The sequence below is a fragment of the Pseudoliparis swirei genome, chromosome 5 (genome assembly GCF_029220125.1).
Source record: "Pseudoliparis swirei isolate HS2019 ecotype Mariana Trench chromosome 5, NWPU_hadal_v1, whole genome shotgun sequence".
Lineage (NCBI taxonomy): Eukaryota > Metazoa > Chordata > Actinopteri > Perciformes > Liparidae > Pseudoliparis > Pseudoliparis swirei.
Genome location: NC_079392.1, coordinates 12,830,172 through 12,855,750, shown reverse-complemented (window position 1 = coordinate 12,855,750; position 25,579 = coordinate 12,830,172). Strand labels below are relative to the sequence as shown.

General features: G+C 46.6%; 1 protein-coding gene across 3 annotated transcripts; it reads right to left on the bottom strand.

Annotated features, from left to right (window-relative positions):
• Window positions 1-2,996: 2,996 nt before the first annotated feature.
• tprg1 (tumor protein p63 regulated 1) lies at window positions 2,997-25,039 on the bottom strand. 3 transcript variants are annotated; one of them, XM_056414511.1, is made up of 6 exons: window positions 25,001-25,039; window positions 22,839-23,061; window positions 19,830-19,921; window positions 15,192-15,368; window positions 3,982-4,135; window positions 2,997-3,816 (listed from the first exon to the last, which is right to left on the bottom strand). In XM_056414511.1, the coding sequence occupies exons 1-6, from the start codon at window positions 25,030-25,032 to the stop codon at window positions 3,622-3,624; spliced, it is 873 nt and encodes a 290-aa protein (XP_056270486.1). In that variant the 5' UTR covers window positions 25,033-25,039; the 3' UTR covers window positions 2,997-3,621. The 3 variants fall into 3 exon arrangements, with proteins under 3 accessions (XP_056270486.1, XP_056270488.1, XP_056270487.1); XM_056414513.1 differs by lacking the exon at window positions 25,001-25,039 and adding an exon at window positions 23,299-24,994; XM_056414512.1 differs by lacking the exon at window positions 25,001-25,039 and adding an exon at window positions 23,303-24,994.
• Between the last annotated feature and the right edge of the window lie 540 nt (window positions 25,040-25,579).

The window sequence follows — 25,579 nt, the reverse complement described above, 5'->3', positions numbered from 1 at the left end:
GACACATAAACATCCCTGTCCCGATGGACCCTATAGAGACGTGAAGTCACAAGGACTCCGGGGAGGAAGCAGCGAGTAAACTCACGCGAGTAAAGGTCAGTTCTGTCTTTGACAGGGTTCCTACACATGCTGACCAATGAATATCAACATGTTATGAACCCATGCAGCTGACCTTTTTTTTCCTAGTCGCCACACCACATCCACGTTGTTTGATGAAAGCAGACGGGTCTCTGGATGTCAGTGGGCTTTCCTTCATGTCTGTGTGTCAGTGGGCTTTCCTTCATGTCTGTGTGTCAGTGGGCTTTCCTTCATGTCTGTGTGTCAGTGAGCTTTCCTTCATGTCTGTGTGTCAGTGGGCTTTCCTTCATGTCTGTGTGTCAGTGGGCTTTCCTTCATGTCTGTGTGTCAGTGGGCTTTCCTTCATGTCTGTGTGTCAGTGGGCTTTCCTTCATGTCTGTGTGTCAGTGGGCTTTCCTTCATGTATGTGTGTCAGTGGGCTTTCCTTCATGTCTATGTGTCAGTGAGCTTTCCTTCATGTCTGCAATCAGCGCCGCCGCTCCCATAACGCGCACTATACGCGCTGTGCGTAGGGCACCAAGTCCTGAGGGGGCACCACAAAATAGGCAACTAAAAAAATCCTCATAGCTAGAATAATTATAATGCCGATGTTATTTCAGTCTAGAAATATTAGGCGCCTTTTGCATGTATATCACAAAGCAGGCAGAACAAGAGATATATTTAATTGCTCAGCACCCCCGTTAACACTTCTCGGATCGCACAGGTGAACACACTCTCACTAGCCCCCCCCCTCCCCGCCCGATCGCGATCGACGGGTTGGCGACCACTGTCCTAACGTTACCCTGCTATTTGTTTGCATCATAGAATACTGTCTATACAACTACATATCTCTGGCTGTTATTTTGAATTTCATTTTACGCACTTACACGTTATTTCCGTATTCCGTATTTTGAATGAAACGAAAACAAACGAACAAAATGTACAGGACCAGTGAGTCTTTGACTAAACTCATTGGTTGAGAGCTGATGACCTCAGTCTGTGATATCGCAGATGCGGCTTTGATCCCATCAAACTGCTCACTCCAAAGAGAGCTGACGTCGTTAGTGACGTCACACTACTCACTCTCAGAGTGTGTAAATAGACGTACACACCCTGATGATGTTGCTCTCTGAACCATCGTCAGGTTCACAGAGCAGGACGAGAGACGCCCAACGCAGGGACAGAAGAATCGCTTCAACTTGGACGTCATAAGGGCGGCCCAGGCACCGGTTAAACTTTTAACTGCAACGATCTTTTTCCCTTTCGTTTCAGAGTTGAGAGCAGGACGAATGACTCTCGGCAGAGACTGTACGCGGTCTGCATTTTGTCCCTTTCGTTTCAGGTTCTGATAGAGCATGCATGGACGAGAGACGCCCAACGCAGGGACAGAAGATCGCATCAACTCAAATATATCAAAATTACTACATGTTATAATATACCTTTGCTAGAAAAATTATGTTTTAGTTACATGAAAAGCCATTAAACTATCAAATTGAAAGTGAACATTATTCAACAGAAAATATGTTAAACTTCTGGAAAATATTTTCTGTTGAATAATGTGCAGTTCAATTTGATAATTGAGAGCTGATGACCTCACTGTGAGACATCACAGATGCGGCTTTGATCCCATCAACACTAAAAGAGAGCTGATGTCGTTAGTGACATCACACTACTCAAAGTTTGTAAATAGACCCAAATCATCAGGTTCACAGATGGCTTTGATTTATTTGTATAGCCAATTTTCACAAATTATAAATTTGTCTCAGAGTGCTTTACAATCTGGACACATAAACATCCCTGTCCCGATGGACCCTATAGAGACGTGAAGTCACAAGGACTCCGGGGAGGAAGCAGCGAGTAAACTCACGCGAGTAAAGGTCAGTTCTGTCTTTGACAGGGTTCCTACACATGCTGACCAATGAATATCAACATGTTATGAACCCATGCAGCTGACCTTTTTTTCCTAGTCGCCACACCACATCCACGTTGTTTGATGAAAGCAGACGGGTCTCTGGATGTCAGTGGGCTTTCCTTCATGTCTGTGTGTCAGTGGGCTTTCCTTCATGTCTGTGTGTCAGTGGGCTTTCCTTCATGTCTGTGTGTCAGTGAGCTTTCCTTCATGTCTGTGTGTCAGTGGGCTTTCCTTCATGTCTGTGTGTCAGTGGGCTTTCCTTCATGTCTGTGTGTCAGTGGGCTTTCCTTCATGTCTGTGTGTCAGTGAGCTTTCCTTCATGTCTGTGTGTCAGTGGGCTTTCCTTCAGTGGGCTTTCCTTCATGTCTGTGTGTCAGTGGGCTTTCCTTCAGTGGGCTTTCCTTCATGTATGTGTGTCAGTGGGCTTTCCTTCAGTGGGCTTTCCTTCATGTCTGTGTGTCAGTGGGCTTTCCTTCATGTCTGTGTGTCAGTGAGCTTTCCTTCATGTCTGTGTGTCAGTGGGCTTTCCTTCAGTGGGCTTTCCTTCTGTCAACCATGTTAGTCGACAGTTGACGTAGAAAGGCCAATAGGCTGAGGATTCTCTCACACTGCTGTCAAATAAAATTACCTTTTACCATTAACTTAAAGCAGCACTAATATAAAATAAATACATAAATAAAATGACTGTGTAATGTGAAAGAGGCCATTTGTCTTAATCAATTCAAGCAGCCAGGAGTTGAAGCGAATGTGGCACAGTGGTCAAGCGGTGGAATTACTATTAGACTCATGATGCCATAAGGTCCAAAAATACTTTAATTACTTACATTAATAATACTTAAATTAAGAAAGATGTTTCATGTTTAAATGTGCCTCATTGATATCAGCCTCACTGTGAGAGGAATAGGATTTAAAATGTAGTAAATAATTACAGGAAGTTCTCCCAGTGATAATAATATTCACTGCAGCAACAACCGGACATGTATTCTTGCTTCGTCTGGACATGGTTAGCGTATGATAAAAGACGGTGCAAAGACAAATCTGCATATTTTATACCACCACAAAAGGACAAGAGAACAAATGACACACTGTGACACCAAAACCACGCGGAGCGACACAGTAAACACACACATCAAGGAGGAATACCGACACTGTCCATATATGCACTGTAAAATTACACAGCGGATGATGAAACTATGAACTGACAAATGTGCCCCCGTGCTCCGGTGAATCTCAGGGTCCCTCGGTGAAACACAGGGGCTGAACGGCATGGGAATGAGCTGTTTAACAGACACACCGGGGGAGGAACAAAGGAGTCCCGTTAGGAAAAGAGTGGAATTACCATACCGCTGAGGAGCGCCCTGAGAGCAGCGGGGGATTCGACAGCCAGTGCGGCGCGGTGTTGAAATGCGGATGTTTCACACTTGTAATAAGCAGAGGGGGGAGATCACACAGTTGTTTTAACCTAACACAGAACATCCTGAGAATCCAGACTTAAACGTGTCACTAAAGGAAACCCCAATATGGAAACGTCTTTGGTCAATCCTGAAAGAATTTCAATGAACGAACGTACAAACAGGAATTCAAGGAGCGATAATCCTTTTTCCCAGACTATCTGAACGACAACAACACTATTACATGAAAAGCAGAAGGTGTCAGAAGCCGATGTTTCCTCGAGCCATGCAGTATCCCAGTTTGTTCTGGTTCCCAAGGAAAGACATGAGGCCCACGTAGGCTTCGATGTGGATCAGGTGGTTCAGGACAAGGACGCCGTTGGCCTTCCCGGGAAAGGGCTTCACGGCGTGGGCGTGCTGCGCCGCCTCGTGGAGCCGCTCTCGAAAGTTCTGCATCTGTGACGAGAGGGTGGGAGGATCAGGGACGTAATCCGTGAAAACACATGTATTTCCTGTTTGCAGCTCTCTCGTGTTGGTCATGGCGTGGTTACCAATAGTGGTACGTTGGTGAACTGAGCCGTTAAACAATTTTATACCGTTCCCATCGATTGATCTACTCACGTCGCAGAGGGCATTGAATGTGTCGCTGATGCTCCTCACAGGGTGGTCGGTGAAGGTGACGAAGGGGAAGTCAGTGGCGAAGGGGTTCCACCTGGAGGTAAAGGAGGGCTCCCTCAGCCGGTCCCAGAAGACTCTCAACCCCTCCCCCTCCCGCCTGGACGCATCAAGACATACAGGAACACAAACGTCAGAGTCTCTCCCGTCAGTCACCATATCAATGACGTTACTCAACATTACTACAAACAAGTTCTCGTTATGTTTTCCATTGAGCGGGATGCACTATTTAAAAATACTAAATAACTAAACTGCAACTTGTATTTTCAGTTTTGATGAACACATTTCAATAGAAATTCAGTTAATTTGATCTATATTCCACTAATACTTGGAGCTAGACGGAGTCCTTAGCCCTGAGGGAATAAATGAATAATGAACGTAATAACAAACTAGTTAGAATGGACAAGCATGCTGAAGGAACACACACTGTGTTTCCCCCTTAGATTTAGCATGTTTCATCTGTTGTGTTTGATCAACACCAATATTATTTTGGGAGCAAAAAAAGCCAGAAGAACAAATAAAAGATTCTACAAAAGAGAAACCCCCCCCTCATAAATCGTTTCAACTTCCCCGTTTCTCACTGCTCTGTGCCCCTCTGTACTTAATAAGAAAACGCTCAGCTTTTGGGTGCCGAAACCGAAAATACACTTGCTATTTCTAGACACCTTATATGTCGAGTAATTAAGATACTATGCAGTTATGTGTCAGCTCAACTAATGAAAACAAGACAAATGTCCTTTTTGGGTTTTCAACTTTCTCAGTTGAATATATTTGCACATTTGTCCGACGAGGACGGGCTTGTTCAACTTTTCACCCGGAGTCAAACAACATCATTTGTAATATGTTATTGGTTTGGTTCTGACTGTAACAACTTCACAAATGCAACAAAGGGAAACATTTCGGGTGTACGACTTGCTCTACCTCTCTGTGACAGGCGTGTTGCCGTCACCAGTAGGTTCCCCCCCCCTAAGCACCAATAAGGACTGAGCAGCCAGAGGGATATTTGGTAAGCGCTTTTATTGCCACTGCAGACTGTCTCTGCTCTCCACGCTGACTCCCGATCTGCTGTCCAGCCAGCTCCTTTATGGAGACCGCCTCAGATACACAAACACATATCATCAGCTGGACTGATTACCACTCTGATTAGCAATCAGTCCAGCTGATGACAATCAGACACCGTTCCCTGAACCACACCCCCGCTCCACCCACTCAGCAGCCGAGCCTAAACACCCCCCACTGCCACATACCTCCACCGCCCGACTTAGGCCGGGGCAACATCCGGCCTAACCTACTCCCCCTCCCCCCCATGAGAGCGGGAGAGGAAGTCGGCCACGACCATCTGTGTCCCCGGCCTATGGATCACCTTGAAATTAAAAGGCTGTAAAGCCAGATACCACCGAGTGATTCGGGCGTTGGTATCTTTCATGCGGTGGAGCCATTGGAGCGGGGCGTGGTCCGACCAGAGGGTGAATGAGCGTCCCAGGAGGTAGTAGCGCAGGGAGTCGACCGCCCACCGGATGGCGAGGCACTCCTTCTCCACCGTGCTGTACCTGCCCTCCCTCTCCGACAGCTTGCGGCTGATGTACAGCACGGGGCGGTCAAACCCCTCTACCTGCTGGGACAAAACGGCCCCCAGCCCTCTGTTCGACGCATCGGTCTACAGAGTAAAAGGGAGAGAGAAGTTAGGTGTGTGAAGGAGTGGTTCCCCACAGAGAGCTTGCTTTACCTCCTCAAACACCAACTGGCACCGCTCCGTCCACTGGACCGGATCTGAGGCACCTTTCCGGGTCAGGTCAGTCATGGGGCTGGTCAGCTCTGCAAAGTTCGGGATGAACCGCCTGTAATAGCCCGCCAGCCCCAAAAACTGCCTCACCTCTTTTTTAGTCTTGGGCCGCGGGCAGGCTGCGATGGCGGCGGTCTTGTCCACCTGAGGGCGCACCTGCCCGGCGCCCAAGTGGTACCCCAGATACCGTACCTCCCTCCGTCCAACTGCACACTTCCCCGGGTTGGCCGTAAGCCCCGCCTGCCTCAGGGACTCCAGCATCGCGCCGACCCGCTGCACATGCTCCGCCCAGGTGGTGCTGTGTATGATCACATCATCCAGGTAGGCGGCAGCATATGCAGCGTGCGGACGCAGCACCCGGTCCATGAGGCGTTGAAAGGTGGCTGGGGCCCCGAACAACCCAAAGGGAAGCGTGGTGAATTGGTATAACCCAATCGGAGTGGAGAAGGCCGTTTTCCTTAGACTCTGGCGACAGAGGAATCTGCCAGTAGCCCTTGGTTAAATCCAGTGTCGTAAAGAAACACGCAGTGCCCAGTCGGTCCAGGAGCTCGTCGACCCGGGGCATTGGGTAAGCATCGAACCGTGACACTCGTTCACCCTGCGATAGTCCACGAGAACCGAATAGACCCATCCTTCTTGACCACAAGAACAATGGGACTACACCAGGCACTGTGGGACTCTTCTATTACCCCATCTCCAGCATTGCAGCCAATTCCCGCTGAACCACCTTCCTCTTGTGTTCAGGTAACCTGTAGGGTCGTAACCGCACTGTCACGCCCGGAGGAGTCTCGATCTCGTGCTCTATGAGGTTTGTGCGTCCTGGAAGGAGAGAGAACACATCAGCAAACTGCTTTTGCAACCGGGCAATGTCTGTTTTCTGGGTCCCGGAGAGACGGTCTTCACAAAGGAGCGAGGCCGGATTGGTGGATTTTGGGACCTCAGGCCCCAGCTCCTCTCTCTCAGATACCGAGGACACCAGAGAAACAGACTCCGCCTCCCTCCATGCCTTTAGGAGGTTGAGGTGGTAAATCTGTGTAGCTCCGCCCCTATCAGAACCCACCACCTCATAGTCGACATCCCCCACTCGCCGTGTGACCACAAAGGGCCCTTGCCACTTGGCGAGGAGTTTAGAGCTGGAAGAAGGAAGCAATACAAGTACCTTCTCTCCCGGTGTGAATTGTCTCAGCCTGGCACCTCTGTTGTACAGCCGCTGCTGACGCTCCTGGGCCTGGAGCAAATTCTCACGTGACAGCTGACCCAGTGTGTGGAGCTTTGCTCGCAGGTCCAGGACGTGTTGGATCTCGTTTTACTGGTGCTCGGCCCCTCCTCCCAGTTTTCTTTAATGAGGTCGAGCACCCCCCGTGGAGTCCTGCCGAACAAAAGTTCAAAGGGAGAAAATGCCGTGGAGGCCTGGGGAACCTCCCGTACTGCAAACAACAGAGAGTCAAGCCATTTATCCCAATTACGTTCATCGTCATTAATAAATTTACGGATCATGGACTTCAAAGTTTTATTCAGACGCTCCACCAGCCCGTCGGTCTGTGGGTGGTACACACTGGTCCGAATAGACTTGATACCCAGTAACCCGTAAAGTTCTCTCAGTGTTCTTGACATGAACTGGGTGCCCTGGTCCGTCAGAATCTCTTTCGGGATTCCGACTCGGGAGATGACCTGAAACAGCGCCTGCGCGACACTCTTTGCAGAAATGTTGCGCAAGGGCACCGCTTCCGGGTATCGTGTTGCGTAATCCACGAAGACTAACACAAAGCGATATCCGCGTGCACTCCGGTGAAATGGCCCGATGAGGTCCATTGCGATGCGCTCAAATGGAACCTCCATCAATGGCAGAGGGCGCAAAGGTGCCCTCGGAATGGCCGGAGGGTTTACCAATTGACACTCCGGGCAGGACGCACACCAACGGCGCACATCCGCCCGGATGCCCGGCCAATAAAATCGGGTCATTATCCGGTCCAGAGTTTTATCATATCCCATGTGACCAGCCATCGGGTTATAGTGAGCCGCCTGGAAAACCATTTCCCGGCGGCTCTTCGGCACCAACAACTGGGTGCTTTCCTGCCCTGTGTGAGTGTCACGGCTCACTCTGTACAGTCTGTCCCTGATCAATGTGAAGTGCGGATATGTCTGCGCTGCGTCAGGGTGCACCAACTGACCATCAATTCGTATCACTTGGCCAAAGGCTGAGCGTAGAGTAACGTCCCGAGACTGCTCGAGTGGAAAATCTTCCATGGAGTGAAACTCGGGAGCCGGAGGAGTCGCCATAGGAGGCTCCGCCGGTTCCCCCTCCCCGTCTGCAGTGTCGGACAACCTCGCGTCACCGCTGAGCACGGCGCACACACCGCATGACCCTGTCTGCTGTGAACGCACCCCCGCAGCCTTCCCCATTAACTTGTCAAAGCCCGGCCAATCGGTTCCCAAGATTAAGGGGTGCGTAAGGCGGGAGCTAACCGCGACCTTCACGTTATGCTTTTTCCCCCCGTGTCTAATTTCCGCTGACACTATGGGATACTCGTGAATGTCCCCATGCACACATCTTATCTTCACCCACAATGCCTCCACCAATGCCCCTGGTCGAACCAGGCTCTGGTGGATCATAGACTGTGTACAGCCGGAATCCACCATTGCCTGATGTATACCCCCCTGGATTCTTACCGGTACGCGGTATGTCGCTCCCGGACCTGGGGAGGGTGTTGGAGAGCCGGCAACCCGGATCACCTGGCCCACCTCCATCAGCGGACACTCCCGCCGGATGTGTCCGGGCTGTCTGCACCTCCAACACGCCTGCCCTGGTGTTTGAGGGACTACCTGTGGGTTGGGAAGGGTGCCGGTGTTTACTGGGGCCGGTATGGGTCGCGTCAGGGGCCGCATCGGCCTGGCCGGAGCCAGTGCGCTGTCGCTGTCCCCCTGGCCGCCGGGGTGCACCGCCAGGTGGTCTTCCGCCCGTGTGATGGCGGCCTCCAGCGACGTGGGGCCGTGACAGCGGACCCACTCTGCTGTTCTGGTCGGCAGCCCCTCCATGAACCGCTCCACGACGGCCTTCTCCACCACCGCCTGCGCCCCTTCTGTGCTCCCGGGCTGCAGCCACCTCGTCCCTCAGCCGTTGCGCGTACGCAAACGGCCGGTCGTCGGGCCCCATCGTGGCCTCGCGAAACCTCCGCCGGTGATCCTCCGGAGTCAGACCCAGCCTATCCATCACCGCCTTCCGCATGTCCACGTAACTTTGGCGTGCTGCTGGGGGAAGCCCCAGGGCCGCAGTCTGCGCCTCCCCGGTGAGCAGGGGCAGGAGACGAATCGCCCACTCCCCCACTGGCCAGCCGCATGCCTCCGCCACCGTCTCAAAAGTCTCCAGGAACGACTGCGGGTCGTCCCCCGCCGTCATTTTTTGGAGTTCCACCCCCCCCAAGGGGGAAGCTACCGGTGTGGCCGCAGCTGTCTGGGCGGCGAGCCGTTCCAGGGCGCGCGTCTGCTCCTCTGCCTGGGCCAGGAGCTTCCCCAGTGTCTGCCGGCCTGCCTCCGCCTGGTCCTGCATCATCGCTGCTATCCTCCCCAGCATCTGCCCCAGCTGAATCCATGGCTGATCTGGGTGCTGCTGGATGCTCTCCATGTTCTTTGTTGTTGGTTTTTTTTTTCCCCACACAAAAAAAAAGAAAGGGTCCCACGTTTGGCTCCAGTGTGACAGGCGTGTTGCCGTCACCAGTAGGTTCCCCCCCCCTAAGCACCAATAAGGACTGAGCAGCCAGAGGGATATTTGGTAAGCGCTTTTATTGCCACTGCAGACTGTGTCTCTGCTCTCCACGCTGACTCCCGATCTGCTGTCCAGCCAGCTCCTTTATGGAGACCGCCTCAGATACACAAACACATATCATCAGCTGGACTGATTACCACTCTGTTTAGCAATCAGTCCAGCTGATGACAATCAGACACCGTTCCCTGAACCACACCCCCGCTCCACCCACTCAGCAGCCGAGCCTAAACACCCCCCCACTGCCACACTCTCTTTCAAATGTTAAGAAATGCTTGCCATGTTGGGAAAGCAACATGGTTTCCAGCGGCGACCCAACAACTGTCAACATCATGTTTGTTCAACATCAGTTCACATTGTTTCCCCAAAAGGCAGATCACCGGATCAGTTGGTTCCATGTTAACAATGTAAGAATAATGGAGAAAAACGGCACTGATCTGTCCTCAGGGCAAATACTTTATGCGAGTGCAGCCTCATGTTTACCAGTCCTTGAGGTAATCTCCAGCGTGTTCCTCATATTAAAGCAAATACCGCAGGCTTTCGTGAAAATGCCCCGGGGTCATATCTTCCCTCAGCCTAATGAAACGCCAGAAGAAGAGAGCAAACCAAACGCCTTCGAATACTTCGAGATCCCATCTTTGAAATGATACTGGCGTTAATCTACTTGCTGCAAACATTCTCTCTCCGTCCATCAAATGGGATCTCTGGATCTCATCTCGCTAAGACTGTCACAACGGTGGGGAATACAGTGTCTGTGCTACTGTTCAAACGGGACAGGGTCATGGTGAGTTAAAAACAGCCTCCTCTGCATCTCTTTTTAGAGCTGTGCAATAAATGGATTTTTATCAATGTATTTGAATAATCTTGGGAAGTACAGAACAGTCACCACTTCCCTGGGCTCGCATCGTTCATAGCAGCACCGCCGGAGCATTCTTCAGTGTCCGGCCTCGAGCAAGCCGCTGTAAAGTGTGTCTGAAGTCTGTGGCGACTAAAAGCTACGACACAACTACATTATTCTGGCACTTCCAGCAGACGCACGCTGAGTGTTGGGCAGCGTGTGCACAAGACCTGATGAAAAGCATCCGATGTTTGTGGAGTCGAGGCAAGTGCATGTTTATAACGTGTGAATGGAAACACATCGTCTCTCTCAGAGGGCGTCTTAAGTTGAGTCTTTTTTATTTTTGCTTCAATGAAGCGTCCAACCAATCCTTATGTTTTGGTGGGAATCTGTTCCGTTTCCATTCGAAATAATGTCGTTGGACGTTTTAACTACGTCCACGAGTGCTTGAGCAACACGCAACAACAATGTTTATGGCAGTATTGTTGCTTTTGTTGATAGCCGTGTGAACATAGCATGTGTTTATGTTTATTTTATTTAGTGAAAGTTAGGCCTGTACTATCCCAATAATTTATGATTGGGATCTATAAAAGTTGAATTGCTGGGTTGTTCACCTTGGATGCACTTTCACTATTTTATGATATTATAAAAACAAAAGACGAATTGATTAATCAAGAAAACAGTCAGATTAATGGAGGAAAAATCATTATTTTGTAACTGAACATGTATAAAACAATATGCTCCTGGTATTGTGGGCATGAAACATTTTAGAACAGGTAGCTTAAATACAGCAATCTGATTGGTTCACAGAAGGTCTCGATGCGAGAGATCGGCAAGCAACACCCAGGAACCGGAGTAGGCGGAGCCTCATCCTCCACCTGACAACAAAAGGCCAGCTGATAACCAGCAGTTATCCAGGTCATCCTACTGACGCTGGGCAGTTCCTCAGTGGTTGCATCACAGATCAAATCAATATAATTACCTTCGCATTGAAAATGCCGGAAGGTTATGTTTTGATCGCCGTGTATTTATTTATTTATTTGTATGCGTGTTATTCGCAAAACTCAAAAAGTATTGATCCGAATGGCATGAAATTTGGTGGGATGATTGTTTATTATCCAGGGACCAGTTGATTAGATTTTGGGATCGATCGGGTCAAAGGTCAAGGTCAAAGGTCATGAACAGGTAAAAATCTTTCGCAGAACTCAAAAAGTATTGAACCGAATCGCATGAAATTTGGTGGGATGATTGTTTATTATCCGGGGACCAGTTGATTAGATTTTGGGATCGATCGGGTCAAAGGTCAAGGTCAAAGGTCATGAACAGGTCAAAATGTTCTTGAATCGCATGAAATTTGGTGGGATGATTGGTTATTATCCGGGGACCATTTGATTAGATTTTGGGATCAATCGGGTCAAAGGTCAAGGTCATGGAAAGGTCAAACTCTTTTTTTACCATAGCACGATACATTTTTGTCCAATTGGCATGCAACTAATGCCAAAATGTTCATAATTCAATGCCCAATCTTGTGATATGCGAAGGTATGCGCTCTACCGAGTGCCCATTCTAGTTCACACCTGTGATGACGAAAGAAACACGATTGATGTTAGTGGAGAAGTTCCAAAGCAACTGCCTCAGTATGTGCAGACAGGCAGCCCACGAGGCCTTTTTCATTGTGAACATTATTTATCATTTAAAACATACTATATTTCTCACTGTTATATTGCTCTACTTGATGAACATTTCAGAAAAGCAAAAGCATTCTTAATGAATATCCAAATTACCTGCCAAGTGTTCCACATCTCCTTGTAAAAACACAAGTGTCATGTGTTACAAGTTATCTGCTGGCTGTTTGCTCACGAGACACACAAAAAATACTCAACCCCCAAATCTGTTGTGGCTTTCAAAGCGTTTTTTGGGGGAATCTGATCTAAACCACTTTAAATGTGGGATAGAAACAGTCTTCTGTAATGAACCCGCTAGTTTTGAAAAATAGAAGGAGGATAAATAAATCAGGGTGCGGGCAATTTTCCCAACAGTCTTCTGATTTCGTTAATAATCTGTCACACATTTTGACCTTTGTACAAAGAGCACTCCCTGCCAACATAATTAAACACCTGAGGCGGAACAATGGTGTTGCAGCTGATGATCATGAGGGCGATCACCTCGCCCTGTTACACAAGAACCATCCAACGGACGACTACTGCTCAGCATGTTGAGCCTCCTCCAGAGCAAATGTTGTGCAGGGAGGAAACTTAGTCTGAATGGGAATAGTACACTTTTTGGGCTAATATACAGGTATGTTATCGCTGGGAGTTGGACCAACAGACTTACCAAGAGAGAGAGAGAGAGAGAGAGAGAGAGGGTCAAACGGAGGAAAAGCACACACACATAAAAGAGCATCGCCATATTCTGAGTTTAAGGGCAAGTAACGAGGGATTCCTCCTGGGGAATCTTTCAACCGCTTTGGTCTCTTAAGTCATCACACAGGATGTATACATCAAATCTGTCTCCAGTCCCACATCATCTCAGAGCCAAACAACCAAATCGGGTGCGATCGCTCAGTGGAGCCTGCGTGGTTTGTCAGCCATCCATCCACGTATCCATCCAACATGGACGACAGAGGGAGGAACAAGGGGTGAAGTGATGACGGGAAGAAACAAAGAGCTCACTTGTTATACACAGTTTCCTACACCGTCCGGGCCTTGAAAAGACATTTACATTATTCATGACGAAGATGCTCGTGCAACCCTCCGAAGCCTAAAGCATACAGCCACATTGCAGCGGATGTCATGATGCAAAAAGCTGTGATATCATAGCTGCGGGCTGTTGGCAAACACGTTTCCACCCCGAACCGCCGAGTCCACGAGCCGACAAACCGCTCCGAGGTGTTTGAATTTAGAGCAGCGAATGCCCAAAAAACATTATACGCCTATTGGTGGAAATTCAAGTATGTATTTACATTATTTTTTGCAATTTATGCCGCGGATGTCCTATTTATGAAAGTGCAGTTGAGGTGAATTACACTCAGTAAAGTCATTGAATGAAGCAGCGAGTGTGACATTTGTGTTGAAGCCGTTGAAGGCAGAGGGCAATATAAAGGCATCCGTCACTCTGAAATCTCAATTCTAAGAAAAAGAACGAAGAAACAGAGGAGAGCTGTGCTGGGATCATTTCAAATAAAAAAATGCTACCAGTGGCTACTAGTGTTTAATTAAAACTGTATACCTCACTGTGTAGAAGACTCATTAAATGTGTACTACATGGCTTTACTAACTTTGTTATACAAAATGTAACAACTAGATACATTGATATAAATGTATTGACTAATCATTAACATAATAAATCCTGCACCAGCAACTTGGTAAAGAAATCTCTTTTTGTTATTATTTGTGACCGGATTTATTTCATGTGTAAATCTTTTAAATGCACCGACAAATCAGTCAAAACCGTGACAGGAATTCTAATACTATTATATAATGTCTATAGTACATTCACACAGAATTGAATTGAGTAGATCGACCCCGATATCCCGATCTTGAAATGAAATGTACCCGAAAAAAAGAAAGCGTCATTAAACATCGCAGCCAAATTATCTTCACAGGCCGACTTTTCCTACTTTTCTCTCTCATTGATTTTGTGATGTGGAAACAAAGTTCCCCGTACCATCACAGCAGTGGGGAGGATTCTCATATACACATGAACTTTACTGTAGATCGATTTTCTTCCAAAAATAAGACAGAATGACCTAGACGAACAAAAGAAGACGCTTCCTGAGGGAGAGGCAGAGAAGAGGGGGAGGAAGTCGTTGAAGATGAAGACAGAGAGGGGAAGCGTTTGAGGGTCGAGTCGTTCTCATTCGAATCCGTCTCTTTGCTGTTGGTCTCCCGGGTGGCTTTCACGAGCGCTTTTATGTATAATTCAGCCGAATGTGCGGAGATAAAGCCCCCAATACAGGCCACGTTCGTCTAAGCTCTTCACAGCGCATTACGTTTTATTCATCAAATTATTTCGAGTTGGTTTGGTATTCCCTGAGCCGCCTTGAAAAGGTCTGGATGAAAGGACTACATTAATGTTGCCACTAATCAGTTAAGCGACAGCTCCAAGTGACAGCTTTGCACTCCTTACCCCTTCCTGAAAAAAGAGCTCTCAGCGCACTCGTCTCGCTGCCTCGCCGGTCCCCGGCCGCTCGGCGCGACCCGGCTGCCCCCCGGCACCGATCCCCCTCCGCGGCCTTCTGATGCCCTCAGCGCCGTGTCACTGCTCTCACTGACAACTCCACACTGTCCATACTGGAAGTGTATCATGCATACTTCCACCTTTGAAATCCCGCAGAACAAAACGGCTGCGTGTTACATTCTTCATTACATCCTCTAAAGGTGTTCACAAAGCTTGAGGACACGAGGTTCTGAAACAATAACTCACGAGCAAACGAGGCAAGTTTCCAGTTGAAGCTCAACGGTTAATCCTGTGGTAGGAGGGATTTTCACTTTTGTGAAGCAAATTAGAGCACGGAGCAGATAATTAGGGTTAATATTTGTAATTCTCCAAGTGAGGTTTTTTCATCAGCGCCAAAACACTCCGAGGATACATCTTTTTAATAGACTCATTGAAAATGAGTGAAAAAGGAGACCACGGCTTTCATCGCGACACAATGCTGCTCGGCACACTGAAGCTAAAGTGTGGTTCGTTTATCCACCACAGACTACAGGACCATGTGAGGTCGAAGCTGCAGATGAAGGTTTGAGTTTACTGTGGAAGAGGAGAGGACCTACTGAAGCAGGGAGTGCTTTGGGAAGCTGAACTGGCCGTGGGACATGCGGTCTATGATGTTCAGCGGGATCCTCTGGATTTGGTCACAGTTGAACATGACGAAGTCGTACTTGAAGACCAGGAGGGAGTTGTCCGTGATGAGGACGAGGCGCTCCTTCTCATTGTTCCAGTGATCCACCCTGAAACAACCAGAGAGAGAGCGCGTTAGATTCTGACACACTCTTTTTTTTACTTTGTGAACTATCGTACTATTATAGAGCACATTGCTGTACGTCCAATGAGTTGGTCTGATCTCTTTAACATCTTTATGTCTTTGTGTATACAGCGTGTTACAAGCATAAGCAACAACATGCACTACGTTTCCAGTTTATGCGTTAATTATTTCATTGTTCGAGTGTACAGAAGATTAAAGTATTTAGTTTAGACTACAGCCACGGTCACAACCTTTATAGCTTGTGACTCCTGAAATGAAGCAACGTCTACTTGTCGTCTCTTGTCACTGGTTGCATACGTTCACCGGTTCTAACCAGTTCAACCAGTGTCTGATCGACAGATATAATGTTCTTTTGTTTGATCTGCTGTCTAATACTGTTATCCAGGCCTCCCAATTTAGGGGTCGGGACCCACTAAGGGCTTATATCCAGTGGCGGTTCGTCCATAGGGGGCGCTAGGGCGCCGCCCCTCTTAAAATTTGGACATGAAAAAAAAAGAAGAAGAAGAAAAAGAAAAAAAATCCTATCAAAAACCTTATATGCCAAATCATTTAAATAGCAAATATACCGTGTTGACGCGCTAAATATGTGTGGGAGACCGTAAGCCTGTCAACAACCACTTAAGTTAATGTGAAAAAATATAATATATCGCCATTATCACGGAAAGCCCTCCCTTTTTCGCGCTGGTCTAACGTGTGTGGCATCGATACAACATTTCAGTCGTTTTGGCAATGACCGGCTTCACATTGGCGGATGAAACCGGGAATCTTGGGCGCACAAATGGATGCGCACGCGATATTCGGCAGATCAGAGACCCGTATGTTCCCTCAGCCCATAGAGCAGTGTTGCCAGGTCCGCGGTTTTCCTGCGGAATCAGACCACTTTGAAGTGTTCTTGGGGTTGAATTTTGTGTCCTTGGTTGGGTAGACCTATTTTGCATGCAAATTACATGAATATCTTTAAATAAAATCCATATTTTAAATGAAATAATTTATTCATACCCAAATCCTACCAAACTGACTCCAGATCATACGTTATACACATTTTATTTATGATAATATACTGTATCTAATTACACAAGGCCATTTTAGGACCTAGGTGAAATAACTTGAGGAAAACTGCTTTTGCTGCTGGCAAACTAAACATATGTTGTTACTTTGTAGATATTACAATACATTTGGCAATGATAGCAATGCTGTTGGACTTTAAAAGCAGTGTATATGGTTTGGCACGGGCATATTTTGAGTTCAGATATTGGGCTGGTTTTATCTCACAGACCTGGCAACCCTGCCAGGAGCTCCACTCACATGATCTTGAGCAACATAGCTAGCAGAAGCTTGTTGTTAGCATGGCGTTAGTGACTGACAACTCTGTGGTATGTCTACGCGAAAGACCTTTCAATCGGCGCTCCGATATTGTTACGGACAGGCTGAAAGAGTTGGGAGCCGAACATCCGGAATTAAAAATTCAGCAGCAAATCGCTGACCGCGGGAGGACGTACACCCGGAGATTCTCCTCTAGCCGATATGCTAACCGGAGCTGATTAGCTGAATGCTCCATGAGTAATTCGTTTTTTGTTCCCCCTGTCTGTTGTTCCAAAGTCCTGGGACTGAAACTCTCTGGACTACACCTTGGTGAGGGATCTACAGAGCTTCAGACAAGTGTAAAGCACGAATCTTGCCGCAGTTATCTAGCTAAGAGCATGGAGCTAACTCGCTAACAGCTGTTAACGAGTTAGCTTCATGCAGAGCAGTAGGAGACCGAACTGGCATCGAAACACAACGAAGAAGTTCTGAAAAACAGACACATTCCCTCAAGAATAATGAAACAGGCTGGTTACAGACATGATTGACTTTAACCAGAGAGTTATTGAGAAGTTTGCCAACTTTAAAGAGAGGAGGCTACTTGTCTTTACAGTAGTGGCTCTACTCTGTCCCCCATGTAACATGTGATCTCTTTCTGACTCTATTCTGCTCTGAACCTCTTTCATGTGACGGTGAAACTCTTTTATTTTGCAAACCTCTGAAACCCAATCCCATGTTCCTTAAAGCTGCTCTGAACCGCTCATGCCCAAAGTTACAGTGTGTTGATAGTTGTTATTGGACCGTGTTGAGCACGCTGTGTTCTTGAAATAAAGCTTTGTTTTTTACTATATTCTACTCAAACCCTCTTTTCTTCTCATTGTTGAGTGCTATTTAAACTGCGCCCCCCCCCCAAAAAAATTCACCAGCCGCCACTGCTTATATCACTCTGTATATCTGCGTCTTTTTGTTTGAAGTCAAGTTGTGATGTTGGTAGGGGAGTCCCCGACTAAGAATGATGTGCTTAGGGAAATCTGAGAGGTCAAGTCTTCTCTATAGTGGACTGATCATTGCATTTTGTTTGTTTTCCTGCTCATTGATCCCCACAAGAACCTGAAGCCGATGTAGAAGTCTCTTAAACTTGCATTCACTCCACTAGCCAGTAAAAAGAAGTCAGATTGTATAGAAGTCTATAGAAAATGACTCTACTTCTCTCTCGATTTATTACCTCAGTACATTGTAACATGAGTTTATGGTCTCAATCTCTAGTTTTAAGTCTTCTTCAATACAGTATGATGTTCATTGAGTAAATGATGGTACCTTTAGAGTCAACAAGACCATAAAGCAGGGGATGTTTTAGGGTGAGGTTTTCTGTGATTGACAGTTGGCTGCCGCTAACATTTGTTTTTAAAACAACTATTTTCTTTCAACAATATTAATAGTAGGCTGATTTTTATACCAAAATAAGCTATACTTCATGATACAATCCTATTTTTCCTATGGAAAGAAAAATCAAATTAACAGAAACACCTTCAAAGCTCTCTTTCTCTCTCTCTCCCTCTCCATCTCTCTCTCTCCCTCTCTTTCTCTCTCCCTCTCTCTCTCCCTCCCTCTCCCCCTCTCTCCCTCTCTCTCTCCCTCCCTCTCCCCCTCCCCCTCTCCCTCTTTCTCTCCCTCTCTCTTTCTCTCTCACACACACACAACTAATTAATTGTCCGATGGATTCTCTTTCTCCGGCCTGCTGAGCCGAGCTCATGTAGCCAACTCCCAATGAAACACTTGATTGCTGCAGGCAGCCGCGGGCCAAGGAAAAAGACAGTTCACTGAACAGCAGCGGCATCATGGGAAAGGTGTGGGTGAAGAGCTATGACTGTGCTAACGAAATGCGTTAGCCCCAACTCGACTGGCCACGGCAGCGCGGATAGTACAGAGGTGTTACAGTGACGCACCGTCAGACCGTGGATGGTCTGACAAGCTGCTGACACTGACAGCAACACGCTGAGGGATGTGCTGGACTACCGGCTCTACTGTAGGTACATAATAAGATGAGATACAGATAATAATGAAACGAAAGAGGAACAGTCCACGCAATTAAAGCATCACCTTCCTCTTTAAAGATAGTGACAATCCTCAGCAGGGCTGGATTTTAGGAATTTTCTCATGCTCTATTGACATAAGTCACCGTCCTCCCTCTCGGGAAATTCTGCAGCAGCGTCACAGAATTGCCACATAATGCACTCTCTGTGTCGCCAGACACCCTACAGCCAAGTCTGCAGCGACGGCAACTGCGGGCCAAATGTAGGACAAGCGTTACCGCGTGTTGGACAGAGCTGCCTAATTGAGATGCATTATTAATTCTCACACAGCCGGGCTTTAAAATGTTTCCTGAAAAGTTGAGCATGGAGTGATACAACCCGACGTATCGCAAGTGCACTTGGTAAATGCCTTTGCAGCCGTGTCATTTTGCTCCGTGTTTGAGGCAGTTAGTTCACTCTGCATTGACTTGTGTGATTAATACGTGAGTCTCCATCGGATCACGCAGAGCAGATATGGACCTGTATTGTCGTATGTCATGTGCAGAATGTAAGACTCCCTATGGGCAGCAGATTATCTGCAGTTAAACTGTAGATATGTTAATTATGGATTATGGATGAGCAACACATGATACTGTAACCTGTGCATTTATAGTTGCGTCATCATTGTCAGGTGACAACCTTGTCACTCCAGTTAAGGAATAATTTATTTGATGGTTCTTCCAAAACACTTTATTATACCACATCCCCAAAGTAGTATGTATAAGCCAGGCCCCTGTCTGCTCCGAGACCAGACCTCCAGCATTGGTCTTGCTCTAATCCGGGGCTTCTTACCATTTGGACGTGCCAAAAAAACCTCCAGACCGTGATTATACAAGGACCGGTTGGCTCATTGAAAGACCGCGGTACCCCATATGCCTGCAGTAACCCCCATAGGATTCTCTGGGTGACATGCCCGCAAGCCTTCTCCAAGTCCACAAAACATATAAAGGATAGATGGACAAACTCCCATGACCCCTCCAACAGACCTGCAAGTATAGAGGGCTGGTCTACTGAGCTGATGATTTTTTACAGAGCCAAAGAGACAAACTCACTCTACCGTCAGCCAAACGCTGTGAAGGCTGCCATCGACTTCTTCATCCACCAGAGCTTCAACGTCTTTGATGCCCTGTTTCAGAGTGCCAGGCTGAGGAGAGAGAAAAGCACGGGTGTCACTTTCAAATGTTCCATCGTGACAATGACAACGTGTGACAGCAAGCTTGAGGGGTGATCTTTGAGGCAGATGCACATCTGGGACTCGTACTCCAACAAAATGACAATAAACAAAAAAACATGAGGCCTCTGCGTATGAAAATGACTGCAAATGAAGAAAGCTGAGTGTGCATCTTCCACGTATAAACATCTGAGTAACTCAGGTGTTTGAAGACTCAAGAGAAAGCTTCTGTACGTAATACAAATGTCTGTTTTCCAATGCGATCCACACCGTCATGTCTCTAACATGGAATTATATTTGTCCACATGTTAATATCTGCTACTTTGGAAATGTATTTATGTATTTTGATGTATTGCATTGTGTTGTAATGTGCTGTAATGTTCTTCCCTTTTTTTCCCCCTGAAGGGTTATTTGGGAGTTTTTCCTGGTCCGATGTGAGGTTTTTGGGCAGGGATGTCTATGTGTACAGATTGTAAAGCACTCCGAGACAAATTTTTAATTTGTGAAATTGGGCTATAGAAATAAACTGAATTGAATTGAATTGAATTGAATTGTACAGTGTTGTACGTGTTTGCTGTTGCATTGTGCTGATCTTATCAGGCTACTAAATTGTCATTAAAAAATGTTGCTCTCGCTATTGGCCAAACAGTAATTAAATAACTGTAATGTGCATTAGTTGAATGCTCTTCACGTCATAATAGCCCTACACCATGACAGGCGTCATGCTCTCATGGCGGGGAGTGGAGTTTAATTGGAAAGGTGCCATTCTAACTCGTACAGCAAACTGTTGCTGAAATGGAACGGCACACTTTATTCACTTATTAGTGTTGCAAACTCTTTCCAGGTGAGTGGGAATACCTGGCCCACAAACCCAACTTGAAAAAATAGGTATTGTCCCTGAGAGCAATATGTTGTTGTTTCTCTAAGCGCTGCATCACTTGTTCCTTATACCCCAAGGTACCGTCTGTGGGCTGTTCTCCTCCTGAGCAGTAGTTAGCTAGCAAATATACTCACTGACAACAATTCTATTGTTAATATTTGGCACAATGTGTAAGTACGTGTGAATCGACATATATGCAATGTAAATAATACAGTAAGTAATACAGTTCAAGTTGCCTCAATTAACTTTGGCCAAGAAAGAATAACGGCTGAGTTCTCAGCTGACTTGATAACGCAGTTATTATGCAAGTTTGTGTGTTTTCTGAAAATGTCTGTCAACCATAGCAGACTTGTATAAGTATAAAAGTCAGAAAGAAAGCTTGAATAATGTGCTCTAATGAAGAAGCAGCGGTCATAGTTAGTGAAGCTGTGACCCCGAGATGGACGTTTTCAGTGATCTGAAATTGTTCATTGGCTAGGTTTGATATCTGTCAAACTGAATGGAGTCGCAAAACAGATTTATTCTAGTTGAAAATGTATTTCTGTGAGAGAAAGGAGATTGTACATGTATATATCCTGGAATGTAACTATAATAATTTATGCTTTTGACTAACCATTGCAACTAAAGGTACAACATGCTGTTCTCACATGGTGCTGTTTACAACTTGTTCCAGCTGTGTTTCAGCATCTGTTCAGCCCCACAGGCCCATCCATTAGTCTCATTAGCCATTAGTCTCACCGGCCATTAGTCTCATCGGCCATTAGTCTCACTAGTGATTAGTCTCATGAATCATTTGAAGACATTAGTCTCCAAAGATGATTTGACTGCTGTTATTGTATCAAATTAATTGCTCAGCATTTTATACAGTGGGGTAAAAGTAGCAATAACTCAATGTCAAAATACCCTTTTACAAGTAAAAGTCCTGCACTAAAAAGTTTGCTAAAGTGAGGGCAGAAGTCAGCGAAATACTTTTAAAGTATTGCCTTTACATTAATATTATGCAGCCCTTGGACAGGTTTACATTTTTATTCATGTTGGATATAATGTAGTTTCTGGTCGAGGTGGAAGCTTTATAGCAGCGTAACAACCTGTTGGATTAAATACACTGTTCTATGATTAGATGTCATAAATGAAATATCGTAACCAGCAAAGTAGCTAACTGTATAACTGTGTCAGGCTGTTCTGTCACTGGGTTATTTTGATCTTCATTGGGACTGCAGATGAAAATTAGCATTGAGCTAAATCTGGTCCAATGGATTGCTAATGTGTATGTTTGATGTTGTACAAGGCAAACAAACACTACATTAATTAAATACACTCATAACTACAGCTGTCAACTCTAGTATACTCAGGGCTCTCAAGTTTTGAAGACAGGCAAGAGTGACATTTCCATCAGCCCCCCCCCCCCCCCCCCCCAGCACGAAATTTTCGTATATCAGTCAGTCGCGCGCAATTCCAGGATGCTTTATTTTCATTGGTTGCTGGATTAAATCTCACCCAGATACAACAGATACGGGTTTGTTTCTGATTGGCTATTGTGGAGCCCATTTCTTTTTTTTGATTGGCTGATAAGTGGCTCCTCACAGCAGAACTCCAGGGGAGCGCTTGATTCCTCCACGGTGAGGGCAGCGCGGCCAGCTCATGCTGCGCGCTGCGGCACATTAAAACATTAAATAGCCGATAGTTTTTTTTCAGCGTGAGAAATTCGATGTGTGGCGGGAGTGCGTGATTTAAGACCGAAATGCGTGACACTTGAGAGCCCTGTATACTGTTGCAGAAGTATAAAGCTAATGTTAGCAAAGTATAACCTAAGTACAAGTAACATTGTACAATCAAAGAGTAAAGTAGCTGGGGACAAAGTGCAGTTGGGTAGCTTAAGTAGACGAACACTTGTTATTCTCAGGAATCTCTAACAACCTGCGGTGAGAACTTTCTAAAGCCGGTCCATCTGTTGCAGTCAGCCATTGGCAGCACAAGCTGCCTGTCAAGTGGGAAAGTGGAAGTCTTTACCCTCAACACGAAGAACCTCCTGGTCTTGAACTGGTGCAGAGATGGCTCCACGGAGAGGTCCGCAGGCCGGGGGCGGGCCGCCGCGACCTCCGCTGCCCGCTCCTCCGTGCCCTCTGCGGGGGCAGTCGGCTGAGTGTCCTCCGGGCCGCCGCCGGCGGAAGAGCTGAGCTGCTGCTCCTCACTTGGCGGGCCTCTCTCCTCTTCCGCTTCTGCCATGATGGGGCTTCAACGACACAGCATTAACAAGCTATTCAGCTTTGAAGTTAGACACTGCGCCGCACACGCAGACCCCGCCGCGGGGGGGCTTTCACCACCTGTACATCTGAGCCTGTGGTCGTCGTCACCTTTTTGGCGCACAACTCCCCGAGTATCGAAACGCGCACACACACTCCCACACACACTTACTCCCCACGTCCCTTTGAGTTCAAACTTCATAGTGATGGTAAAAAAGACGACTTACTTACTGCTGGTTGTCGGTGTCGCGGAAGGCGTCGACAGGTCGAGCCGGTGCGCAACTTCCTTGTTCCGACTGTTTGTTTTAATGGGCGTGCGCAGCCAGGATGCGCGACTCTGATTTACGGGGTGATAAATAAACCCTGCGCACAAGCTGCTGCTGGTTTGGGACTGGATCCATACTGGACTGAATTAAAATCATCTCAGTTATTGTGTCGTCTATGTGTGAGTGTTGTGACTGTGAGACGGGGTGAGGGCTTTGACTCCGCGTACACAGTGCTCACTTCACTGTCTCTGTGAGGGCCTCAGAATGACTCCATGGCTCCAACGTGCGAACCAGATTCAGCTGTTAGGATGCAATGGGCCAACACGTTTCCCCTTACACCACACTATTTCCAATTGGATTAAACTCAATTTTACACGCACAGCACAATATAAACTACAATAAAGTTGGGCCATAGAGTGTCCCTGTGGGGCCACAGGATAAGGGAATAATGTAGCACCTTCATAGATGTTGTCCTTAAGCACTTCTAATTTTCTTCACAAATTTGCAATTAATCACATGAAACCTGTGATAATCCCTCCACTGTGTTTTGTTTAATGTCCAAACAGGATAATATTGGTTTACATTGTGTCATAATATATGAATATTGTGTGGCTTGATATGAGGGAGAGGGTAGGGGAACAACTATATCTATGTATAATTGTCCTCTCTCCATTAGTCAGGCTAAATAACATAGTAACCAGTCATGTGCTGTCATAGGCATGTGTGAGTTCTCATTGGAAGGTTTCGGGTTCCCCTGTCAGGGGACTCACCACATTCACAACCTGTCGCTTTAGCGTTGCCGCCTGTATGTTCATAACAACAATGAACAAGCAGAGGTTTGTGCAACGATGCACTGCTCACAGATGCAGATGTCTTTTCCTAGGTTAAATAAATAGTGGAAGGGCTCCTGTCAAATCCAAATCTCCTATCTAAATTTAGAATCATTAACAACCACAGATAAATTAAAGATTTAGATCGCTTTGATTTCCTTTCCCTAACATACGTTGCTGTCTTGAATTTTTTTTCCTTAAATGCCGGTGAATGGAATTCTTAATCCAACAGGACGGTAACTCAATCAAGCAAACGTGGGTAGAACCAGACCCCCGTAAGCCAATTAAGGCTTTTTAAAATGTCTTATCCTCCCACAAATCAGTCTGCGTGGAAACTAATGTTGTCTGACACAGCGTACTGTAAGAGAACTCATTCCACATCTCAGTCAGGGAGCTCCTCCAACGCCCTGGAAGTTTAAAGCCAAATCCAGTTGTAATCTGCAGCCATCAAAGACAGATTTCTAAAGGCGTTTCTTTTCTTGCACGGTTGCTTAGCTACTCCCACGGACTGCAAACTCAGATTTTTCATGCACTTTAGTATTGTGTGAATGGCCAGTAGCGTTTAAGTCCACATCTCATGTAAATTGAACTATGCCTTAAAAAAATATTCTCTAAAGGAGGGGGCGATTACTTCGAATCAATCCAGAGCTGGTTTGCTTCAGTGATTATTTAATATTACAATTTCTAAAATGTCCTTCTGCTCGACGAGAAGCAGAGGGTGCAAGAAGCCGTATTTTCTTCTAAATCTCCAAGAAACCTCTACATCTCCTTCCTTTATTGGATTCAGTGATAAACTGGCAAACTAAAGACCGGAGCATAATTGAATCACAGACCTGGTGGCAGTTTTATGGAAATATCTCAGCATGGCAGCACCGTAAGCCCCCCCCCAAAACCCCCCTTTCCCAAAAAAGGGAAAAAAAAACCCCCGGGGGGCCAAATTCCCCCCCCGGGGGGGTTGGGGGGGGCCCCGGATTTTCCGGGCCTTTTTTTTTCCCAAAGGGGAAAAAAAGGGGGGGGGCCCCCCCGGGGGGGTTTTTTTCCCCCAAATTTTTTTTGGGGGGGGGTTTTTGGGGGGGGGGGAAAAAAAAAAAATTTTAAAAAAAATTTTTTTTTTTCCCCCCTTTTAAACAAAAAGAAACCCAAGGGGTTTTTGGGGGGGGGGGGCCCCCCCCCCGGGGGCCCCCTTTTCCCCGGGGCCCCCCTTTTTTAAAATTTTTTTCCCCCCCCGGGGTTTTTTCCTTTTGGTTTTTCCCCCCCCCCCCCCCTTTTTTTCCCCCCCCGGGGTTTAAAAGGTTTGGGGTTTTTTTTCCCTTAACTTTTTGTTTTTAAATTTTTTTTAAAAATTAAATTTTTTAAAATGGAAAAAAACCCGGAAAATTTGGGAAAAAATAAAAAATTTTTTAAATTCCCAA